At 40.1% G+C, this 24,359-nt stretch overlaps 1 protein-coding gene across 3 annotated transcripts in view; it reads right to left on the bottom strand.

The window, feature by feature from the left end:
- arhgap24 (Rho GTPase activating protein 24) overlaps window positions 1–20,880 on the bottom strand; it is a 47,619-nt gene extending 26,739 nt beyond the window's left edge. The window contains exons 1-5 of one of the 3 annotated variants that reach the window (XM_086053296.1): window positions 20,759–20,880; window positions 19,870–19,935; window positions 17,259–17,333; window positions 11,581–11,796; window positions 6,206–6,293 (exon numbers count right to left, since the gene is read on the bottom strand). In XM_086053296.1, coding sequence (XP_085909422.1) covers window positions 6,206–6,293; window positions 11,581–11,781 — 289 coding nt within the window. In that variant the 5' untranslated portion in view covers window positions 11,782–11,796; window positions 17,259–17,333; window positions 19,870–19,935; window positions 20,759–20,880. Of the gene's footprint in view, window positions 1–6,205; window positions 6,294–11,580; window positions 11,797–17,258; window positions 17,407–19,230; window positions 19,250–19,869; window positions 19,936–20,758 lie in introns of those variants that run through there. The other 2 variants (XM_086053297.1, XM_086053295.1) reach the window with 2 other exon arrangements.
- Between the last annotated feature and the right edge of the window lie 3,479 nt (window positions 20,881–24,359).

Raw genomic sequence — 24,359 nt, 5'->3', positions numbered from 1 at the left:
TATCTATATATTTTTTCCTTCCACAAATTATATTATTGCCACTGAAGTTGCCCTTTTTTTTTCTAAAACCATACTGATTGTCACTTAAATGATTGATGGCAGTACAGTTGTGACTGTTTGATACTGTCTACCATTCAGAGTCTCAAAAAATGTATTTTGTACCGCACCTGTGTAAAAAGACACATTGGATGCTCTGTGATTTATGCTTTTAATAAGTGTTTGCTTTGAGTAACTGAGATGTCCACAAGAGGGCACCCTCGGCTTTATTTGTCCCTCTTGTGTATCCTATCACTCCAGCACAAGGCAAAGCTCTTACAAAATGAGGCTGACTTACTTGAACTGATTTATAAGTTGGAGGGAAAACTCAGGAGAGACTTGTAACTTTCCAACCTCTCCCTGTAAACAGATTTCATTGCTCGCCTACGCACCCTCATGGGTCGAGGAATAGGAAAGGAATGAGGGGGGACGTTGTGACACAGTCAACTCAGACCAGACGCAGCCAAAACGTTTGGACTTTTATCATCAAGCCACCGGGACAACACAGCAGGCAATGTTTCCTCTACTGTTGAATCACATCTTTTTTGAGAGGTTAATAATTGAGGATTAGTTTATAATATGGAAATGTCTTAATGGCTTGAATGCAAACAGTTGAGTCCCTGGAGCGCTTGCCCAGCCTTCAAGTGTGAAATTAAACTACCAATTAAATGATCTGTTATCTGTAGTGGGGCCCAATTTGCATAATAACCATCATCATACCAAGTTTTTACACCCATAACTTGGGAGCTAGGCTGGGGAAAAAAATCCAGAGCCTCTTTCAAGCGATTGCTGGACTACACTGTGTGAAACACTAGCACACAGAGTCACTATAATGCAGAAACACCCACATTCCCCTCAAGTGTGACACTCCTAACACGTCAAAGCCAAAAGGTAGGCAAAGCTGCATTGAGTCTTGTTGGATACACGGATTGACGTCAGCACATATTGATTGCTCGGTGAAGCGTACAAAATGCTGCCACCATCAATAAACATGCTTTTATTATCTAATGGCCATTTTCTCTTTGACCCACGCTGGGCTTTTCTCTTGGGAGTAGAAGCCGCTGGAGTCAGGGCTCTGCCGCAAGTCCTCATTATTAAATCTGAATTTGATATTGACCCTGCAGTATTCTGTAGCAGTATGTGTCTGTTTGGCACATCGTGAAAATGTCTTCATAAAAGAGGCTTCAAGCTGTTTATTGGCACTGAAAGTTGAAGTTTACTGTCAAACTCTTGACTTAAGGCCCGAATGGACCATCACAAAGTGGTTGTCAACTCCTACCCACACATTAAAGATCTGATCAACTGATGCGCTGCGACAATAAATCCAAATCCCTTGATAGCTTTTGAGGCTCCACATTCAGCGTATTCTATCACTTTTATCAAATAAAAAGAAAAGTGTGACATTGTGAAATAAGAGGGTTGGTACAAGGAGCACGTGAGTGAGAATAAAGTCTCTTTTATGTGTCGACATTTTGAGTGTGTGCCCTGCCCCCATTCACTGGCTGCACCTGGCACACTACGTACAAAGCTTCCATGCAATTGGCAACAGAGACTGCAAGTTTCACTATTTCATCCACGGTTATGTATGAAATTATAAATAATAGTTAAGTATTGTTGTAAAACACAATATATGTAAACTGTAAACACTGTGTTTGTATGGCTTGGTCTTGCTAGCTTTATCTTATCTTATCTATCTTATCTATCTATCTACCCATCTATCCATCCATCCATCCATCCATCCATCCATCCAACCATCCAACCATCAAAAGCAGGTCACAGACATGTTCCACCTGGAATCTGCTTTAAATTGTGAGGGTGGAAAAAAAAAGCATACTGTCTCCTTTAAGAGCAGGAAGAAGACTGCCGCTGCTCACCGTTTTCCCGAACTCACAGATACCTGACATTCCTGCACGGATGAACAAGATAAAACTACAAGTCCCGATCCCCATCATGTTCCGATGTTGGAGTCAGATAAGTGGAAAGTCAGATTAAAGTCACGCTTCTTTCATCCAGCGATACAGCATTTCAAACTCGGATTAAAGTAATTTTGCCTTTTACGCATAACCCAGCAAAGGAAGCAAATCGATACAGCATCCTGCAATCAGATAATCATATGGCGAGACGAGTTAGTGTCGTGTGTCAAACTTCATACCCCTATTGCAGAATTCCCTCGCACACAGGTGAGGTCATGCCTCTGTTATGGTTCTGTTAGAATTTTGCCAAGTTGACCTCATTCATATTCCCATTTACAGTGTCCATGTTCTTTATACACATGCTGTAAAAAACACAGCTTGTATTTTTTTGGGTGTCAAAACTTTAAATGTTTTAAATGTTTCGGTTTTAATAAACTTCAGATCCCGAACACACAGGTGTTGACCGGCTTCTGTTACAGCTCTAAAATGACCTCCGAAGCCAAAAAGTGTTGCCACTTAAATACAAGAGTTACACCTGAAAAAAATGCAGCAACGCCTTGTACAAGCTGTGTAAAAGGGATTTTGTGATGCGAGGAAAATTGGCAAAGCGGGAAAAGGCTGGCTTGTACACTCTAAAAACAGTTGGGTTGAAAAGAACACAATTTTGTGTCAAAAATGGACCGATACACAAATTGGGTCAATTTGACCCACTTTCTTGCATTCTTTTGTATAAAACATCCCATTTTGGGGGTTGTCTTGCACAAAACATCCCATTTTTGGGGTTGTTTTCTGCAAAAACAACCAAGAAAGTTGTGTCAAATTGACCCAAGTGGTGGATTGGTCCATTTTTGACCCAAAATTGTGTTCTTTTTAACCCAACTGTTTTTAGAGTATATAAGCAGTGTAAACGAGGTTTACAGTTTTTTTTTTTGCTTTTTGGGGGGTGGGGCGTGGGGGGTTGTATGGATTTGGAAGTTGGGTAAAGGCTTTGGAAGACATTGCAAGTGCAACACATTTGTAATCCGGAAAAGTGCAGTATGCATACTGTACACATCTTATGTCTTCCCTCTTTAGCTCGACATCTGGCCAGCTTGTTCCAACATGACTAGAATGTCACGGTTGCATCGGTGCCCCGCAGACAGTTAGTGACGGGATAAAGACTTAAATGGGACTGTAGTCTAAATATTTGCTTCCCGGGAACCACGTTCTCCTGCCTTGAACTGTGCACACATTAAACACATATCCAGATGTGAGAAGATGAGGAAAGATGAGAAGAACATGCACGGGGGGTGGAAACAAGCGAGCGCAGGTGAATTTGGGGAACTTTTCCAAAACTTTGCTGAAAGAGTCAAAAATACAAAGTGATTCCAGCCTCGGGCGACATCAAGCTGCGAGGCAACAGACATCTCAGAATGACTTTGTCCCGTTTCCTTGGAAAGTCATCAACATATACCCCCGTCCCTCCGCTGCCCCCTCCCACCGTCCTCATCACTTCCCGTTCTGTGTTCTGCACGGCAGCAGAGCAGTGGAATATATGTGTTGTGCTTTTTCCTTTCATTCCCGCTTCTCTAAGACTTCTTTATTCACCTCCTCATAAGAAGACGTATTTTCCCGATTCCGAATGGCGTAAACAGCTCTGGTAGTTTGCTGAGGGAGGAGGACCCGAATGTAGGGAGGCAATGGAAAACAAGTCCTCAATCATCAAAAAAAAACAACCCAGATGACACTTGGGAATGGTGTTAATGATGCTTTTCTATAGTGAAAACCAGTAACTACCACTATTTTAATTCTGGAGCACTACTTCAGGCTCAATGGTCTAGATTTCTGGTTAGAACATTTAAAGCTATGCAGCTCGAAATGGCAAAAATAACCCTCGCATGCTAATGTCAGCTTAGCCTGGACACTTCCAGCATCATGGTCGTCAATTTCCACTTTTCCTCAGTGCTCCGTTTTCTCACAGCTCACAGTCTCCTCTCAGATAAACGGTATCGCCTTACTGAGAAGTAAATACAGCAGACCTCATTACTCCTGCTGAAAAAAACAAAAAACAAAACAAAACAGCATAGAGCAGCAGGTTGCCCGGTGACAGAAGGTTCAGCTGTTTGAATCTTGGCTGTTTTGTTTTGCTTTTGCTGCTGCTGATGTTTTGCTCTTGCTGGTGACACCAGTAAGACCAGCATGAAAACACACCAAAACCATGCTGGACTATGCTGTTATTTTTTTTTTATCCTTTTTTTTTTAAATTCTTTTTTTAGCAAGGCCTCTATTGTTTGTTGACACGTCCTGCTTGAATGCGACTGTGTTTTCATTATTTCCCGCTGTGAAAGTCAAAGTGAAAACCGACTGCTCCGGGCCTAAGCACGTAGAGATGAGCCGAGGTGGAAATGTGCAGTGGAAAAATGTCATGACTACGACAAAGGCAAGATAGCTGGTAGAATAATGTCAGGTTGTAAGTTGATATGTGTAGCCTATGCAATGGCCACATAACGCTGGCAGAATCCTCGCCTTCGTCTCCAACCCATCACATTTCAGGAAAACAAAAAAAAAGTTTGCTAAATCCATTTGCATTGCATTGTCAAAGAGATCAAGCTTTTCAACACGTTGGACCGGTCAATAATTTGAAAAAAAAAATAAGAACCAAATGGGAACTGAACGATAGCATAGATTTGCGGGGGGGAAAAATCTAATTGACCAAATATGGTCATAGGAGGCTTCGGCCTGACGCCAGCGATATTCAATCCAAAACAGGACAGAAATAACATGATGTATTGTGACACCCGAAAAGAAGGAAGTGAGATTGAAGACATGGTCATTTTTTGATAACTACAGTATATACTCTCATACTATGTTAGAAAAATATTTCTGACTGCATTATTGGGCCACACTCAGCCTATTTCCTGTATGACGGTGGCTGTGGCCTCATGCAGTTTCACTTCTCTGACAAATGAAGCATAAATACTCGAAAAACAAATCAAGCACAGAACACAATGTATGTGTTACATACTGTACAGTACTGTACATATTTTGGTATTTCTTTTATGAAAAGTGAGACAAATTCGACCTGAAATTTTTCCACCTTCGAAGGAAGTATCAGAGCCCCAACAGAGGCTGGAGAGTGTTTGTGTGTAAGGACATTTAGCATGATCAGGACTGGGGTGTGAGGTTCGTACTCTGCTTGTAAAAGCTAGCTTTTTTCTGGCTCTTTTTCTTGTCACTATTTTGTATGTAAAAAAAAGGTCAGCACAGGATCGGGGGAACAAAGTTGACCCGGCACTTTTGCGCCTTTGGAGTTATCAATGACACAGAAAGAGAGTATCAGAAGTCCCTTTTACACTGCCTGTAAGTATCAATCATAGACATTTACTGTATATATATATATCATAAAAACTTGTAAAGAATGGGAGGACGAAGTCAGCCCGGCAATTTTTGACTTAAGAGGCAGCATCAGAACCCTAACAGAGGTTAGACAGCATCTGTGTGTAAGGGAATTCCGCAATGCTGAGACAGGGATGTGAAGTTTAACACCTGGCGCTCACTTTCCTCCAGTCTGTTGTGTTGAAACTAAGATGACAATTCACCATGAGGTCACATGTTCTTCCGAGTAGCAAAAGATGTTCTCCAATGGCACCACTTGTAAATAAACCGTCCCATGTCATTTAACAAAGAAAACGGGGTAATTGGCTGGAATAAATGATTTTTGTCCTTGCATGGTGCTACAGGATGTCTTCTTCTCTACCTATGTAGTTTAGCAGTAGCAGTCGAAAAATATCTAAACCTTCTGGGGTATAGGATCTGGCGGCACAACCCCATCGTTTCATTTTAGGTCAGTCGTAGTCACGCGCTTTGCAATCCTGAAGCATTGTAGCACCGATTGTTTACAAAGATTCTTGGTCTACAATTGGTCTATTGTCTGTCAAGTTATTTGATGTCATATCAGACGCTGGCATTGACATGGAATTGCATTCTGATTGCGGGATGCTGTATTTATTGTGGCAATATCCTGTCTTGAAGGAGTTCTGTAAAGTAGGCAAAGGGAGACCTCTTCCATTTGTCAGCAAACGCCATTAAAATTGCTCTTAGCGAAATTCAATTAAGTGTGGTTAACTGGCAACCGGTTCAGGGTGTGCCCCGCCTACTACCCGAAGTCAGCTGGGGTAGGCTCCAGTACCCCCGCCACCCTCGTGAGGATAAGCGGTTTAGATAATGGATGAATGGATGATAAATTCAATTAAATGACTTGGATGGTTTTGTCCTACCTGGAATGACCTCAAAGAGATATTTTCCCGCTTCATCGCCGCTGCTTGGATGTTCCGTAACTTTGTTGCCAGGTAGGAAAATGGCTCCCTGCGGAAGAAGTACAAAACGGAACATTTCAATCCCATGCTGTGAGTGTTTTGAGCCGAAACAGTCAGGATTAAGTTCTGACCTACTTTATGGTCATTTGGACTGAAGTGTGAGTTTTAAACGACCCTGTGGTGCCAAATCAATAGAGGTCATTAGCAAGGTTCATGCTAATGAAGACAAGCTGTGGGTCAGTGACAGCGTTAACAAGATCACAGGGAGTCCTAGTTCCGGGCACTGTAATGGGCCGTAACTGTGACAACCGGGAAGTAGTGGAAACACTACCTGAGGCCCCAGATGAGGTGATTTCAGAGCAAAAGGGCTGTAAAAAGTGGGACCGAACTGGGATGTTTCATGTGGCCGTCATCTGCAAAAAATGCGCTGATGAACAGCACTGATGTATTTTGCATTTCACTTTCATTGTGGTGGCACTTTTACCAGGCAGGAAACAAGAGATGGTTTCAATGCATTTGTGGGTGTGTCTTTTGGTACTGGGCTGGCACTAGTTGCTCCATACTTTCAAACCACGACGCCCACTGACATCTCCCGTGGTGGCCTTTTGTTTGCTGTGCTCAAGCCCGACCGCAAAGACCAACCTTTTTTTTTAAGGTCTGTATATTGTTACTATGTTGGAACAGTAATTTAAAGCGGGAACGCTGTAATGACAATGTCCCAAAAATACAAACACGGCATACGAAACTCTGTGAGGCGTGTTTAAGGGATTGTTCTCTATTCATAACATGGGAATTTAAGCGAGAAAAGTGCTTCAGAAATCATACACTGCACATTTTCAAGGCGAGGGCATTTTATGCTCATAGATTCAATGTTCACATGAGCTGAATAAACTTTTTGGGATGCATATGCGCTGTCAGATGCTTGGCGGGATACATCACGGTCATTTACGACCATATATTTTGAAGTACTGTTACAAGTTGTGCTCATTTGAGCCCTAAATGTATGCTTTACTGGCCACAGAGATATAAGAATTGAAATGTTATCGTGATTTGGCAAAGGTGACCTACATTAAACACCAACTGTATTAATCCTACTCATAAACGTGAGTTGAAGTGAAAGTTTGTTCTATCTGGGAAATGACACAAGAAAGTGGCAAAAGCATTTTTAGACCCTCTTTTACCCTAACGTTAGAAAACATTTGCAAAAAATATGAATAAATTCCTGGGATTGAATGGCTGGACTGTGAAAAGACAAGTAAATTCATCAATGGCAGTGAATGAGTTAAGAAGTTGTGTTAGGAGATATTTCTTGTCATTTTGATTGATTTGTATGTATTTATATTCCTGATATTCTTTGACAATTTTGTGGAAAATAATCTTTTGCATCATTCTAACTGATTCTGGTAACTTCTAGAATGATCAATTACAGGAAATAGATGTATTGAGAAAAAGCGTGAATGATTTTGTACATGTATCATTTTGTAAAAATTACAAAGAAAAAACAAGATAAAATAAAAACATAAAAAACAGTGACAGATCTTGTGTCATTTCCAACTATGTAGTCAACAAATAAAAACATTAGCCAGGATTAAAAAGTTGATGAAAATTGAGGGAAAGCCACAAATTTGAGTGGAGTCTGGTTGATGAGTTTTTATGTAATCATGATAACAGTAATGAAAACGTAACATCCTCTGCAGTAGTCAACACTTGACAACAAGGGCTGACCTCTGCCAAGGCCGAGTGATGACAATGTATGAATTGAGTTATATTTCTTTAAATATTCAGATTGAAATTATGAAAAGTTCCGCAGCAAAACCAGATCACCAGAAAATGGAAAAAATGCTGAGCCCTATATTTTCTAACATAATACTGACTTGCACCGCGGCTAATGTTACGCCCACTTAGGAGATGTTCCTTACAGAGCGATATGATATTCAGTATACAAGCTATTCAGTCCTGCCAAGATTTTTTTTTCAATTGCAAATTGCAAACAGAAACACACTGAGAGTTGTTGAACTCAAAGTCATTGGCCATTAGCCATTGGCCAGCTGATGACCACTAAATCCCTTTTTATCTTCTAATTACTGGTGTCCACCCTCAGTGGTCTTATAGAGTCAGGAAGTCAAACCCTGTGGGAGCTCGAGAGATGTCAGTGAGTTCCTGTTTTTCTTGTGAATAATTCTTTTCTAGAGTCTTTGGTAATGTAGTAGTCAAAAACATTGCAGTCAAAAAGTTAGAAGGCTTCTCCACCGATTGTCATTGACTAAATATTGAACAAAAGTAATAATGAGATGTGGCCCAATACTCTTGTCCACTGTGCACTGTGAAAATACTTGTAAAAAAAAACAAAAAAAACCCACATCTACGAGAACTCAGTGGGCGCTTGAGTACAGCACGTCTCTCAGTGCTCAGTGTCTTTGTTAACCTTGTTAAAAGTATGGGAGAAGAAAAAAACTCATTAAGCTCCAAGTGTTCTTTTGATTTTATGGACTTACTACATTGTGAGGTCAAAGCAGGAATCAGGAACACATATATATATACATACATTGTAGGCGATGAGCTGATTGGCTAGCTCAAAATGAGGAGGGTGGACAAAGAACAGGTTGGCTGCAAAGTAGGTAGGTAAGTGTGTTGTTAATTGGCTGACACAGAAAAACCAACATAGACAAAATGCTGATTGGACAGTTACAGGAGGAACAGGAAAATCCATGACAGACAATTATGGTGTACAACAGTTATCCTTGAGTATAATGTTACAATGCAAAAGAAAACACCTGCTGAAAGGGCACTCTGGGAGCTCTGTGAAAGTCACTTGTGCACATTCCTTAAAATTCCCGCAGCTTGGCTGTCCCTACCTGAGGTCATGGAAATTAATGGTGATTCAGAAAACAGAACACGAAGGAAGCTGGTGGACTTTTCCATTCATCGCTTGTTGGACATGCAGACCGTTACACAACCGCGACAGTCTGTATTTGGGCTACGTGCGAAGAATAATGCGGAAATAAGATGGAGTGCTTTTAGTCCGCGCACGCCTGCCAACTGCGAGGTGATGATGCATCAGGTGGCAAAAGGCCATATGTAATACACACTGAGGTTGTTCTCATGGGACCGCATGTCGTGTTCAATGATGACGATCGTGCTGAAGGTCAAACGGCGGCGTTAACATTTCATTGTGCATTACAACTGAAAACAGAGCTGCATTTAGCGTGGCGAAATGTCAAGGTCAGACAAAAGATCTTGGCCGCATGAGACCTTGTTGTGTTGTCTTTTCAATCAAAATCCATAATAACTTGGGGCACATTTTTGAACAATACTGTATTTCACTGGCACCAAAACACTACAACGAGATTTACATGCAAAAATCACAGCGGCCAATGAATGCCACCATTGTTTATAGCCCGCTTACGATGAAATTCGAGTGTGAGTGACGCAGAACTCAGTGGACGAGTGAGGGCAGGCTGATGGCATGTCGACGCTAAGCCCACACGTGCCGTTACCCTACGCGTGCCTGTGACCTCGCGCTTCCATCAGGCTTCCATTCTTGGGATTCCGCGCGTTGCTCAGAGAGGTTTGGCTGCCAAAGCGAGCGGGACACAACACGACCCCTTGAGGCGACAATGGCTTCTCGCTATTTGTTATTGTCGAATACCTAAATGCCACTGGTGATTCCCTAAGACGTGTCAGTGCATTGTCTGTTCATCATTGTTTCACTTAAAGGGAAGTCAACCCAATCATCTTTTTTTCAAGAATATATTCTATGCAGGCCCACTAGTTGAAACAAGGCATTCTGATTAATATTGTGTTTGTGGCAAATGAGTTAAGCAGCAAAATCCTGCCATTTTTAGCCACTTTGTCACTTCTGTCGACTGAAAATGACATCACAGATGCTCAGCGCTCAGGTAACGACCGATCATGGCTCAGCTTCAGAAAACAGGCGAGCTGTGATTGGTCAGGAAAGATTGGTCAAGGTCAGAAAAGGCCTGATTATCAGATTTTGAGATTATCCAGTGGTATGCTGTTAAGAGAATATTTTTTGCTCCTCGATCTGCTTGAAAAACAACCAGGGCAGAGAATCGGAAATGTTAAACTTCTTCAATATTTACAATGGCGCTGAAATCATTACTAGCTCTCTCTCATAGTAAAGTTCTCATCCGTATGCCCTTACCCAAGAAATGACGAGCATAATGTTATGACTGGAAACCACAGCTTGCTAGCTAAATTTGACTAACTATCTTGGATAACAGTAATAGTCTGCAAGTAACTTTGTATTACTGTATGTGCTAACATGACCGTATTTAACCTTTGGACAGAGTAACGTTAGCTAGCTAACTCTCCCTCACTGATTTCACTCATTTGCAAACAAGTAAATCAAGCATTGGCAGTACTGGAAAGTTCAGCTACAGTCAAGGAAGCATGTTGAAAAAGAACAAAAGTCTTGTTGAACTAAACATGTGGAAAGAATTATAAATCCATTTCTGCCCACAATTTGCTTTGTCATGAGAACCAAAAGTGTGTCTGTCTGCGTCTTTGTTCAGTCTTCACATACTCACTGCAACAGACTGCTGGGTTAAAGTCAGTAACTAAAGAAATTGCCTCGTTGTCTGCATGAGTCACTGAGCTCAAGGCTCACATATGCACTGACTGTAAAACAATAGTCTGAATGGCAGTCAGATGATGATGTAGCACAAAATGTTCTATTATTTGTCATGTAGGCATGAAGGCAGTTAAACTTTATTTATTACTTTATTAAAAAACGTGCCAAGGACCAATAAGATCCATTGGGCAAATTCACATGCCTCACATAAAACATTCCTGCTGAAATATGTTTTAATGAATGTCTTTAGTTACTATTTCATAGGGTTTCTATTTCTATTTGCAGAGACCAATGACATGCTAACGGCTGAGGCTGATGTGATATTTCGATAAACTGCCAACGATAGGACAAAAAACAAACAAACAAACAACAGAGTCTCAAGGATCACTCATGGACTAAATTTCTATTTCTATTTGCAGAGACCAACGACATGCTAACGGCTGAGGCTGATGTGATATTTCGATAAACTGTCAACGATAGGACAAAAAACAAACAAACTAACAACAGAGTCTCAAGAATCACTCATGGACTACATTTCTATTTCTATTTGCAGGGACCAACGACATGCTAACGGCTGAGGCTGATGTGATATTTCGATAAACTTTCAACGATAGGAAAAAAAAACAAACAAAGAAACAAACAGAGTCTCAAGGATCACTCACGGACTAAAACCCCTCCACAAGTCTATTTAATATAAACAGTTATTTGTCGGGTGCCGTGATTATTGAGATGCCGTCCTTACCAGAGATTTGCTCTCGTCTTCGTCCTTGTAATAGAAGAGCTGGTCCCCTCGCAGAACAAACCAGCGGCTGTGCCACGTCTTGACGAAACCACCTTGCTTTCTGAGCCAACCGCACCTGATGACACCCTGCCTCCCCTGGTAGGCCTCCACGCCGGTTTGCAACCCGCCATGCTGGGGACTGCCGTGGGACTGCTCGTCCATCACGGCAACTCAAACCTGCCAAGAGTCCAAGACAAATGTATGATATGACATACCCGCACGTACACAGACTGGGGATTCCTGAAACATTCCACAAACATTTCATCCAAATGAGCTTCAAGTTTAATGAAAGTCAAAGTTCAGAATCTCCCGCACTCGTTTTAAATCCATCAACACATTGTTTCCTTGTTTAAAGCAGTGCGTTTGCTGAGTGACTCCAGCTTCAAGTCTGCTGACATCAGCATTAAAGCCTCCGTGACTCTGGCTGAGCTGGGCTTTGTGAGAGTCCAAACAAGCCACAGGTCCAGATGATGACCAGATGTAGCAGCCAAGCAGTGTTTCCATATTGCAGTGCACCAAGTGGAGAAAATAAACAGATAATCAAATAAAATCAAAATAAAAGTATGGTAAGTGTCGCTGGGTGAATGCCAAATCTAAGTAAGACCTTTTTATCCCCTCATGAATGCTGGTAGCATCCCACATATGGAGTAAATGAAAAGCATGTAACCACTGTTTTCTATATTTATCTGAAGAAAAGTGGAAAATACTTGTTGCTGCTTCAAAGGAACAAAAACAGATATCTCACATGTACAGTAAACATGTATCGCACCTATCAACTATGCACATTGTAATTTTCCATTGAAAAGCCTGTATCGCCAACATTGCAAATGTTTGTTTTTAGCTAAAATGTAACAAAATGATATGCCTTCATGTTTCGGATTATTAAATTAATAAAGTTGAAATATTTGACGATACATGGTTTTCATCGACAAAAGCAAAGCATATGGTTAGTGGTAGGGCCTTTTTGTTTAGGACAAATACAGTATCATCGCTATCCAATGAACAGCCTGTTCCTAAGTTTTTTCTTTGCATTTAATAAAAAATCTCAAAAGACATTTTCTTCCACAAAACATTGAAAAATAATATTAACCACTGTTCTACCACTGACAAATTCATATTTTTCCACTAATTGAAAAGGTACAGATATGTTTTTTCCCATGTTTGACAACACTGCATTTTTTTTTATACTGTACACAAATGTAGCTGCCAACTCAAAAGCCTGTAACTCTACAAAAACAACTACCGGTAAATAATTTTGTATTATTCTAAAAAAAAAAAAAAAAAAGGAATAATAATAATAAATTGTTAGTTGCTGTCCAGTGAAAGGCTGTAAGGTTTTAGACCCAAAAACAAGAAAAGGATTTTGTGTGTTTGTGTGTGTGTTACATACTGAATTATCAAAGAAAAAACAACGTACGGTACATGATTATTTAAAAAAAACATCTTTACAATTCCGCCGTGTGAATCACGACTGTAATTCATCCAATAAGACCCAATCAAGATGTCAAACAAATTCCAGGTTGAGAAAAGTGTAAGAAAAAAAACCTACTACTTTTTTTAATGAATTGTCACTTGCAGGAAGCACTGTGGACTACTGGTTTGCATATTTGCCTCACATTTTCAGTGCTGCGGCTGACTTGTGACTCTGATGAGAACAATCATTAAATGAAATGGATGGATGGACGGATGGATCACTGGGTAGATGGATTGTCGCTAGCCAAAGAAAGCCTGTCTCCAAATGGAGTGCCTGAAAAACAAATTGTTATTCTTCAAGTTTCAGGTAATTTAAAAGAGCAAAAAAAAAATTGAAGATGCACGCTAATTCTCACCAAACATTAAACCTCAGGCATTTGGCATTTTTCTGGCATTATTTTTTGGCAGTGTGCATACATATTCGGGATTTGTGTCTGGCCCAAAATATGAACATAAATTCCAAGGACTCCAGTACAATGGCAAATGAGGGTCGCAAATCTTTCCAAACCATGATGTAGGTTTCTTTCTGGTATTAGATTCAGATGTCCGAATATGAAGCAGTCTGTCTGTTGAATTATTTAATAAAATCACTGAATATTTCTTGAGCAGCCAAGTGGGCACCAGTTTTCCCCTAGATTGGGAATAGAGTAATGTCGTAGCCAGATGCTGATCATGATATAACATGTTTCATGGCATGATGATTGCAACAGGTACAAAGAATGAAGGGCGGCTGAAATAGGATACAACCACTTTGCATGTCCTCCCATATATACGTTGTAGATATTAAGGCTAGCAACATACAGAAACTGTTCCAGAAGTGTTTGGAGCTGAATCAACAGTCTTTTCATTCTGGGAATAGTTATGCTAGGGAAGATCCATTGACTCCCTCCTGGTTAAAACCATGCAGATTGTTGCTGAAACTGCTCGAGGTTTTGTGAAAAGGCTACAAAAATGAAAGCGTGGAATCTTCTGTGACCACAGGAAGTGGCCGTGGGGAGGGAAAGTTGTATACAAAAAGGCCTTTTCCAAGCTGTGGCGGTGGCGTTGAAGGTGCAATTTGAAAGGGGCTAATTTGGACTCATTTTAGCCTCCTCCAGAGAGCCTTCAGTTGCGTCGCGTCCCGTGAGAGATGACTGTGAGTTAGTTTGTGTGTGGCAGAGAAGTCTGAGTCTGGTCTATACTGAGTTGTGGTGAGTAAAATGCAATGAGCCCTTTGACATTCCAAAATCGCGTCGTGTGAGGAAGAAGAAGCACACACAAGCCGCCCGACATCGTCCAAAACAACAACAACATTTGCTGCTTGTCTTCACCGGACATTTTGGAATCATACCCAGACCCTCTTTTTCAAGAAAACTGCATATTTATCCAAATAAATTATGAGTTTATTTTCATTCTGTTTGTGTAACAAAACTCTTCCCTCAGGCAATAAAAACAAATATTCTCAAGATAATAGACTCATTAAAAACAAAATTCATTTTTTCTCATATAATAACACAACTTCATTCTTGACTTTATCCTTTTTTGTAATTCCAAAAATTTCCTCATAAAATTCCAACCTTTTCCTCATAATATTAGGACTTTATTTACAAAATGACAACTTAATTATTGTAAACTGCCTTGTAAAACACTGCTGGTATGAAAAAGTTCATTAAATCAACAATGCTAGCAGTGATCTCAGATTTTTTTTTTTCACACTATTGTATACACAGGAGTTGGAGGCGAATCATTTGGTGTTGATTTAAAGTAGAATAGTTTGGCTCCAGATCACTTAATAGCAAAACTTACAGTTACAACTTACGTACAGAGGAAACACGGACATCACATTGCTTGTCAGTGCTGTGACCCCTTCAAACATAACTCCTCCCCCTTTTGAGTCTTGCACCGTGGGGCCCCCGTGACCCACATGTGTTAAAGACAAATATAACCCCGGTTACCAAAGCTGCAAGCTTGGAGAACAGTTTGCTCCTGCTGGCGTGTAGAGGAGGCCGTGCTTCTTAACGGATGTGAAAGAGGAACTGACTTCATGTGGAACCGTCGCACAAATAACAACAGAACAGATCCTTCACCTTGGCCAGCACATACAGTACAATTAGAGTCTTGCCTGATTAAACGTCCGACGGGAGATCCTATTATGGATTTATCGTATTCGTCCGAGACCAGTCACTATTACCCATGCTGTGAGTCATTGCATGATTGCAAGCAGCAAGCGATGCGAAGTGAGGACTCATAGGTTCAAGCCCTGTAGAGGATAAACGTTAGCTTGTGTGATGAACCACATGTGGTCCCCTCCATATTCTACAGAACAGCCTTTTGGCTATGATGCAAGCAACTCTGTCTTCTCCATCATCAATAGTCTCTCTTCCTTTTATTTCATGTCATGTGTTAAGCTGGACAATTTCTGGAAAGCAATCAGAGCATATTAGTAAGCATACCTTTCTTACAATTTTAAAAAGAGAGATATTTGGCCCACAGTTTGTTAGTAAATAGCTAGCAAGACAGCGACATGAAACCATTGCAATTATTTAGTTAAAGGGCTAGTTAGCTATCAATCAGTCTACTGTTTATTCATAGCAGTATCATCCTTAAACTTGATAACACCTAACTAACTACCTAATGGTTGGTCGATCACAGACAGCTAATTAGCTAGAATCACTATCCCAGAGTCAAAATGGCACCGTCCTGCCATTCGTAACACCTTACATCATCCTCGAACCAGGAAGTAGTTAGCTAACTACCAAACAGTCCGACATACAACCACAAATATGGCGTGTCATTAACACCAACAAATCATGAATCCTATGACTGCAAATATAAAACGCTGACCATCCATTTGTAACGTCATCTCCCTCACACCAAGACGTAGCTAATAAAACGAAATAACTAAATAAGATAAGACAAACATAAGTATGGGAGCTATTTCAGACATAAAGAGCAAATATGGATCAAAAATAGAAATGTTCTAGCCTGCCTAATCCCAGCTTCCCACTTTGCTGCAGTTTCCGTGCCTTGGCCAACAAACAGCTATATCGCAGACCTGGGAACAGCCGGGTATGGCAGCTGACACGGGCAACCTGATCCTGCAGCTTTCCAGCAGCACAGCTTGCACTGGACACATATTCCGGGCACAGGGGATTCAATCATGTCGCATGTGCCTTCCTTTTGCATGAACATGCTAGGTGTAAGGTGGTCCTTACAAATCTTGCAACAAACCGTGTAAATAAGAGCTACCTGGAGAAGTGGTAGGAATTGGCTAATTGCTCGGGAAGTTGTGCCAAGCTTGTTTTACTAACTCCGATTCAGGCCCACCCAGGTTAGCTGATTAAAAAAAGGCAAGCATGACTTAATTGTGTAGTGGTACACTCGCCTGTGGGCAGTGTGGGATCGCTTCCCGCTCAGTGTCAGTGTCTGTGTGTGCCCTCTGACACTGGTGACCAGTTCAGGGTGTAGTCTGCCTTTCGCCCGAGGTCAGCTTGGATAGGCTCAAGCAACCGCACCCCCCCCCCCCCACACCCACCCCCGCCCCAAATCCCCAGCAACCCTGTCAAATCATTTTAAAATTAAAAATTAAAATTAAGATTATTATTATTAAATTATTAAGAAACAAAATAAATACCAGTATATGCAATAAGTATTTCAAAATAAATATTGGACCTGAGGGCAAAGCTGAGAGTGCTTTGTGAATTTTGTGTAGTAAAAATGATCAAAACATACCTTGTGAAAAACAATCGTTTAAAAAAATATATATTTTTACTTCTATGAATATACAATAAATTTGTGCGTAAACATATGTATTTTTTATTTCAAATTTTATTTATTGTGCCTGGGGCCACAAATACCCAGCAACAATATAAGGGACATTTCATTTTGAAAAAATCTGAAATTTACAAGGGAAGTTTTGGTCCCTATTACAGTTGCACATGAGATGGATATTGGGAACATCTCTTGACGTGAACTGTGAAGCAGTGCAGTATGTCACAACTGCAAACTGCAACCACAATACCAAACTGAACATACTGTTAACGCCCCCCCCCCCCCATAAAAACGTAAGGCTGCCTAATAAAGTGTCAACCTTTTTTTTTTATTCCCACATTCAAAAAGGGAACCACATAACCACCAAACCATTCACTGTTGAAACCGCTCCACCAAAAACTGAGCATATCACTCACCCTTCAGATGATCAACCAGGTGTTGCTCTCCCAGATAAATCCAGTGTGGAATGACAGCCCGCGTCAACAACAAGACTAGGAGGAGGAGGAGGAAGAAGAAAAAGGAGATGACTTTCAATTTCACCGTCTGGCTGCCCCGACTCACTTTGTGGAGAAATGTGGCCACAAGTTCAACTCTCACAACGTGTACATGCTGAAACAGTCTCTCTCTCTCTCTCTCTCCAAGAGGAGGAGCCCACACACACACACGTGCACCTAAACCCACACAGACGCACACACACTCTTATGCTGCTACACTTGTCTAAGTCATCCTGACGTCAGCATCCATAAGGAAAAGTCTATTTTTAAAGGTATCATATCATGTACATGTGCGGCTTTTGGGTGATTAAGATTTTTAACCTGCGCAGGTTTTGTGGTAATTACGGTAGTAAATATAGTGTATGCGTGCAGCTATGCAAACATTCATGAGGTAACTCCTTGGACACTTGGGTGCGAGCTCAGCTGAATACACAGCGACGGGAGGAGACCGCATCTTGTTTACTCGCGAGCTGTCGGCATAGACCCGCACACAAATCATCCATATTGACTATCAATGAATGACAACATATTCAAGTATTTTATAACGTTTGATTTATAGACATTAGGTGCACTACTGCCAGCTAATGAGATCCAACGCAAAAATGCCTTTGCAAAGATAAAAATACTTAGTTTAAAGGCTCATTCCACAACACACAATGCACAATTTATATGCTTTTATATATATTATTCTTGATCATACAGGAGAAAGTCAAAAATAGGTCTCACAAGATGGCACCAAAGCTATGTCTAACACAAAAGTAGTATTTTGGTTCCATCTTGTGGCATCTTGCTCTAAGGAACTATGTGAAAATAACAGGAGGCATTTCTGACAGCCCAAAATTGTTTGTTATTACCTTTAAAGGTGTACCTTTTAATATGTGGATCTTATTAAATGGTGCATAATATCTAACTAATGAAGCGTCCAGTGAGAAGTGAAGAGAAGAAAGGAAGGGTTGATCTTTGGGGGCATATGTCCACCGTCATCTCTCAGCACCTTTAATATATTTGCAAGATGTGGAATGTGGAACGTGAAATTCTTGTGACCTTGTGAATAAGAAGCTGTAAACAAAATGCAGTGACTCCCATGAGGGGCGTCTGTTAGGGTGGGCGGGGGTATTGGCGGCGGGGGTCCTCACGCAGATAACGCATGAGATTGGACTGGATGAATCTTCACAGATGGCGGATATGGGAATTAAAATGGTCTCTGTGGTTCTTCTGTTCTCATGGCCCTTCAAGTGCAAGGTTTGGGCCTGGGGTGACCTCTGTGGGGTTATTCCTCCGTGGACGGAATTGGAATGCAACATACAGTACTTGTTAGCTCCTCCAAGCGCAAAAACATGAGATTTTCTGCCTTCCAATTACTGTAGTAACTGTGCTGTAACAGAGTGCATAAAGCCCCCTTATCACTTTAGAATGCCTCCAAACACATTTCCACATCTGGCTGTTCGGAAAAATGTCACTGATGCGCATTCAGTCCATTCAGTATTTTGTCTACTTTCAGAGGCTGTATCAGAGGCAGGATGGCATTTTTCTTCCTTTTATTCCGCTTCAATCTTCTGTAGAATTGAGGCCAACATGGAATGGGTGGCAAAGTTAACCCGGCAATATTTCTTATTCGGAGGTACTATCAGATCTGTAACAAAGTTGGGGCATCACCTGTTTGATAACCACCTTTTACACTGCGTGTAAATGTCTAAATACTTATAGGCAATGGCAAGTACAGATTTCATTTGTTGGATTTTCACTCAAGGTGGCAGAGGTTAACTAAACACAAATACCACTCCCACCCAGCAGCAGTGCAGTGACTACTTCACCGGGCAATCAAGTATGTGCCTCTTATCAGAAGCTAACGCTAATTTGTGCCGCTTACAAAAGTCATTGCAGCTCTGCTTACCTTTTGGCTTTGACATGATTTGCGGGACATTGTGAAGGTTTCTGCATGATTGCACCTCTGTGTTCTAGAGTTTCAGACAGTGTCGTCGCTTGAAAGTGGTTCAGGCTTTCCCACCCAGCCTATCTGTTCATGTCATTGCCTGAGAAACGTGATACAGGGGTGGTTATTATGTCAATTATGTTACATGACAGTGGTGCGCAAGTGCATAACGGCTCGCTCACAGGCACATTAAAAAAAAAAAATAGGCATGTAAAAAACATATTTCTTTGTTTAATTTAACACTTGATGGTTGGTCAGGAACTCCAGAAACCCAACTACTTGTAAACAAGCCTTTAAAAGTAAATGTTACATAATAGTCCGCCTTGCATTTTGGAGAGCTTCAACCTAAAATTGTGACCTTTTAGCGTGCTTGATAAAAATTTCCCAAATATCCTGCTATGCTATTATGAATGAAAACACTGTTCCATTTTTAGTCCAACAAGTGACTACTGGAGCAGTGTCATGACTTTGGCTGCACTTCCTGTTTACATATTTGACAATAAAGAGTCTTCTTAATCCCTCAAGTGGGTTGTGGAGTTTCATTGATTTGCAGTGTATAGTTTTGTCATACTTTAGGGAGAATTGGGTGAATAGTCTTACCTTGAATTTGTATGCATCATAATTCTTCTCCTGGCTTTAACATTTCAGAAGCAACGACCCCCACCTCTATAAAAAAAACGAAAACAAAGTCAACACAAACGTACACAAAGTACATTTAAATAGTCTAATCAAACAAGTTTTTTTCAGGGGTACGTTCCTTCTTGGGATTGCAGTAAAAAGATTCCACGAGATTTCTCTCTGTGCAACACTGTCCCCGTGCGGCGTCTTGTAGCATTACACCTTATGTTTTTTCACCGTATAAAAGCATGTTCTCACAAGGATTCAAGCTACTGTCTACCTACAGATTATATGATAACAATAATTAATCCTTGCATTTGTAGTTACACATTCAGACTTATCAAAATTAATTGTTCCCCGTATTACTTTATGATGTGTTTGATAAACATCCAAATAATAATAATGTACACAGTAGCATGGGGCACAGTACTCCCCTATGTCCAGCAGATAGCAGTATTGTATTTTACGTTTAATACACAATATTAATAAGCTTGTGGAACGAATATGTATAATGGTCATGTATTTTGCTAATGGGGCATTTTGGACTGAGCCCTCCAAAGTCTCTTCAGCAGCAAGTGACCACTCAGGACCAGTACTCTTAGAGATAATGTATACATAAATCATTTGAAAATAACACAATAAAAGTGTATAATAAGCAGACACCTGTATGCCATTATAATATAAATATGCAGAACACACTCCTAGCAACTATATTATTTTTACTTTTGTTTGCATCCTTCCATCCATCCGTCTTGTCTGAGCTCAGTTTTATTTTATTTTATCCCATATCTTATCTCATGTTATTAAATTTACAATTTTATTTACAATACTATGTTGTATTCACCCCCACTAGTCTAAACATTCTGATTACCGTAATATTGCATCTGTGGAATATAAATTGAGCAGCAAAATCCACCGTTTTTAGCCATCTCAGAGGGCAGCCATTTTGCCACTAGCTGTCGAGTGAAAATGACATCACAGTGCCGAAGGGCTCAGGCAACGACTGTCACGGCTCACCTGTTTTATGATTTTGGTCATGTGACGTTCGCAAGCTGAGCCATGATTGGTCATCACCTGAGCCTCAGCAACTGTGATGTCATTTACAGACAACAGCAAGTGGCAAAACAGCCGCCCCCTGAGATGGATGAAAATAGATAGACTTTGTGGCGTAATTCGTATTCCACAAACGCAATATTAGAATGTCGTGTAAAAAGAATAAGGGCCGCATGGAACATACTACTGAAGAAAAATGTTGACTTGACTGGCCCTGTAATTAAAATGTATTTTATCTAATATGATTGTGAGTGTGAATGCTTGTTTTTCTGTGTGTGCGATTGGCTGGCAACCAATTCAGGGTGGAACCCGCCTACTGCACGAAGACAGGCTGGGGGAGGCTCCAGCATGCCCGTGACCCTCGTGAGGATAAGCGGTTTGGATAATGGATGGAATGGATCTTGCCTTATGTTAATGTATCCTTTTATTTTCTTTCATTTTAATTTCATTTTTCAACCTTAAACTATCTTGACTCATTCAATTAATTTGATTTATTTTTTGTATTTTTATATGTTGTGTTTCATTTTGTTACAGTTTCAATCAATCAATATTGTTCTTGTCTCATCTGATTTTATGAATCAATATGTCATGATCTCTTGTCTTCCCTCATTTTATTGGATTTAATTTTATTTTATCCTATTTTATCTTGTCTAATTTTAATGTAATTTCTTTTTTATTTGATCTAATTTTGTTAAATTTAAAGCGGAATTCAACCCGAATATATTTTTTTCAAGAATATGTACGATGCAGGACCACTAGTTGAAACAAAGCATTCTGATTAATATTGCGTTTGTAGAATATGAGTTAAACAGCAAACTCCACCTGTTTTTAGCCATCTCGGGGGCGGCCATTTTGTCACTTCTGTCGACTGAAAATCACATCACAGTCGCTCAGGGCTCGGGTAACGACCAATCATGGCTCACCTGTCTTTTGAAGCTGAGCCGTTATAAGAGCTAAAAATGGGTGGATTAACTCTTATTCCACAAACGCAATATTAATCAGAATGCCTTGTTTCAACTAGTGGGCCTGCATAGAACATATTATTGACAAAATATGTTTGGGTTGACTTCCCTTTTAATATGATCTTATCTGAGCTTGTCTTGTCATCTTTATTTTAGCTCATTTGAGTTTTTTTCATTCTCTCTAATCTTACACTGTCTTGACTCTTCTTTACATTTATTTCATTGTTTTTAACTTTCATTTCATCTTATCCTATCTTGTCTCAATCTATTTTTTATTTATATATATATTATATATTTTATGTATATATTAGTGCTGTCAAGTGATTAAAATGTTTTCACTAAATAAATATATACTGTATATTTCTTACATTGTAACTTATGTTGCTATAAATTATTATTTTTTTATTTATTTTCTTTCCCAGGCAAATCAAAGGACAAGGCCAAAGGGTCCACTAATGAGAACAAATACATGTTCTCATAATAGTGTTCTCTGCTGGTATAAACAGCCCGTTGAAGGCGGGGCCGGACTGTAAATAGCAGGACATGTATTTGCAGTAAATCAGTGTTATTTACACCTTTTGTTTCAGCGCGGGCGGCAGTGTGACGTGCTCGGGGAGTCACATAAAGGGTATTTCTCACCAACACTTTCCTGTTATTTTCCTTCCTTGTTAGGCTCCTTTTGTTTGTTTGGATGCGAGGCCTCGGACCGTCGCCTCTCAGGGGAATGGAGGGGAACGTTCAGGCACTGCTTCCATGTACCTGTAAGCACATTTGACACCTTTTTATGGAACTGTTAAAGGTGTTACAATTACACTGGATAACAAATTTTAATCTGAGATGGCTTTATGTGTCTTTGAACATATTTTTTACACAGCTTGCAAAAATGACCTTTTTTTTCTAGCACATCAGGTTTTTGAGATATTTTCATTTTTTGTTTTTAGGTTTGACCTGTAAAAGCTCACACAATACAGATTTATACCATGTGTTCTAATTTTATAGCTGTCATTTTCAGAAAAAAAAGTCCACTTGCTGCTGAACCTAACCATTCATTTTGTTTGTAGATAAAGTTTGAGTGAAAATTTGAATTACAAGCCCTAGCTGTGGTGCAACAAGCTTCAGTTTGACAGGTAGTTGACAATTCTTAAAAAAAGAGGTCCAATTCTTGCTTTAGCTGTTTCTTGCCACTCCCAGGTTACGCGTACTGTAAAACTAAACACAAAACAAAGAGAATTACTTGGTTTATGTATTAAACAAAAGCACAATAACTTTGTCTTGACTGCCGAAAGTCTGCTAGCTTAACAGTGCCATTGGTAGGCTAACAAAACTAGCATCAATGTCATTGTACAGCCGACCCCCGCATACTCACGTTACGGCACCCGCGGATTGGCTTATAAGCATTTCAAAAAAAAAAACCGTCAACATTTTGTAATATTATTCTCTTATTTATTCATTAAGAATGTGGGGGGGTTAAAAAAAATCAGAGTCTGTGGTTTGGCCCAAATCGCTTTTGACTACATACCTGTGCATCGTAAATATTTAAGTGTATCATTTACGATATAAGATTGTCATTGTATTCTTTTCCCCCTAATATACAGTATGTGTCGCAAAAAGCTGAACAAAAAGTACAGGAAATCGTGTGATGTTCGCTTAATTGGGGCCTAATTACTTGCTCGACATCCAAATCCTTTAGTACAACTTTAGAGGTGTAAAATAAATAAGGTTAAATTCCCGAAGCGGATTGCTGTCAGACACGTAATGGAAAGGGAACAGGAATATAGCTGACTTTTATAAGTATTGTCAGAATTAGCATAACAACATATTGGAGCATTTGTTGGCCTACCAGTAATTAATATTTAATTGATTATACTGCTTATTTTTGTACTTCACACAGTTCCACTTCCTCTTCTATGGATATCATTGGCCAAAACACACTTATGGAGTTAATTCATTTAGATGCTCACTGATCTATAGACTTCTTGAAATTGTTATTGTAGCCCAAATATCATTTGTTTGGAATGAACTCTATTCCATTGATGGGAGAAGTCATTGAAAAATGTCCTTTTCGTGACTCCCACGGCCAGAGGACACTAAGGACAGGACCATTTTTTGGGTGTTTGTGTATGCGCACGCACGAGTGTGTGTGGGCGTGCGTGTGTGTGACAAAAATTCCTAGCTTTTTCGGCCTGTCATTTGCTCTTGAATTCCTGCCCGGCAGACACAACAACAACAGGAAGAAGGTTCATTTTCACAGGTGTCAGGAAGTGCAGGAAATAAACACGCCAAATGGGGCACAAACATTTTTGTGTACAAATTTAAAGAGTTTGAAGTACATTCGTGGGATTCCATAGTGTTTCACACTTTTGGGTGATACTGGGAATTGATGGTGATGAAAATATATTGTGAATATTAAATATTGCGGTCAAGCTGCAATATTGATTACAGACGCTGATCTTAAAC

The sequence above is a fragment of the Filicampus tigris genome, chromosome 15, assembly GCF_054856515.1.
Source record: "Filicampus tigris isolate MCC_2025a chromosome 15, RoL_Ftig_1.0, whole genome shotgun sequence".
NCBI lineage: Eukaryota > Metazoa > Chordata > Actinopteri > Syngnathiformes > Syngnathidae > Filicampus > Filicampus tigris.
This window is presented reverse-complemented; position numbering and strand designations above follow the sequence as displayed.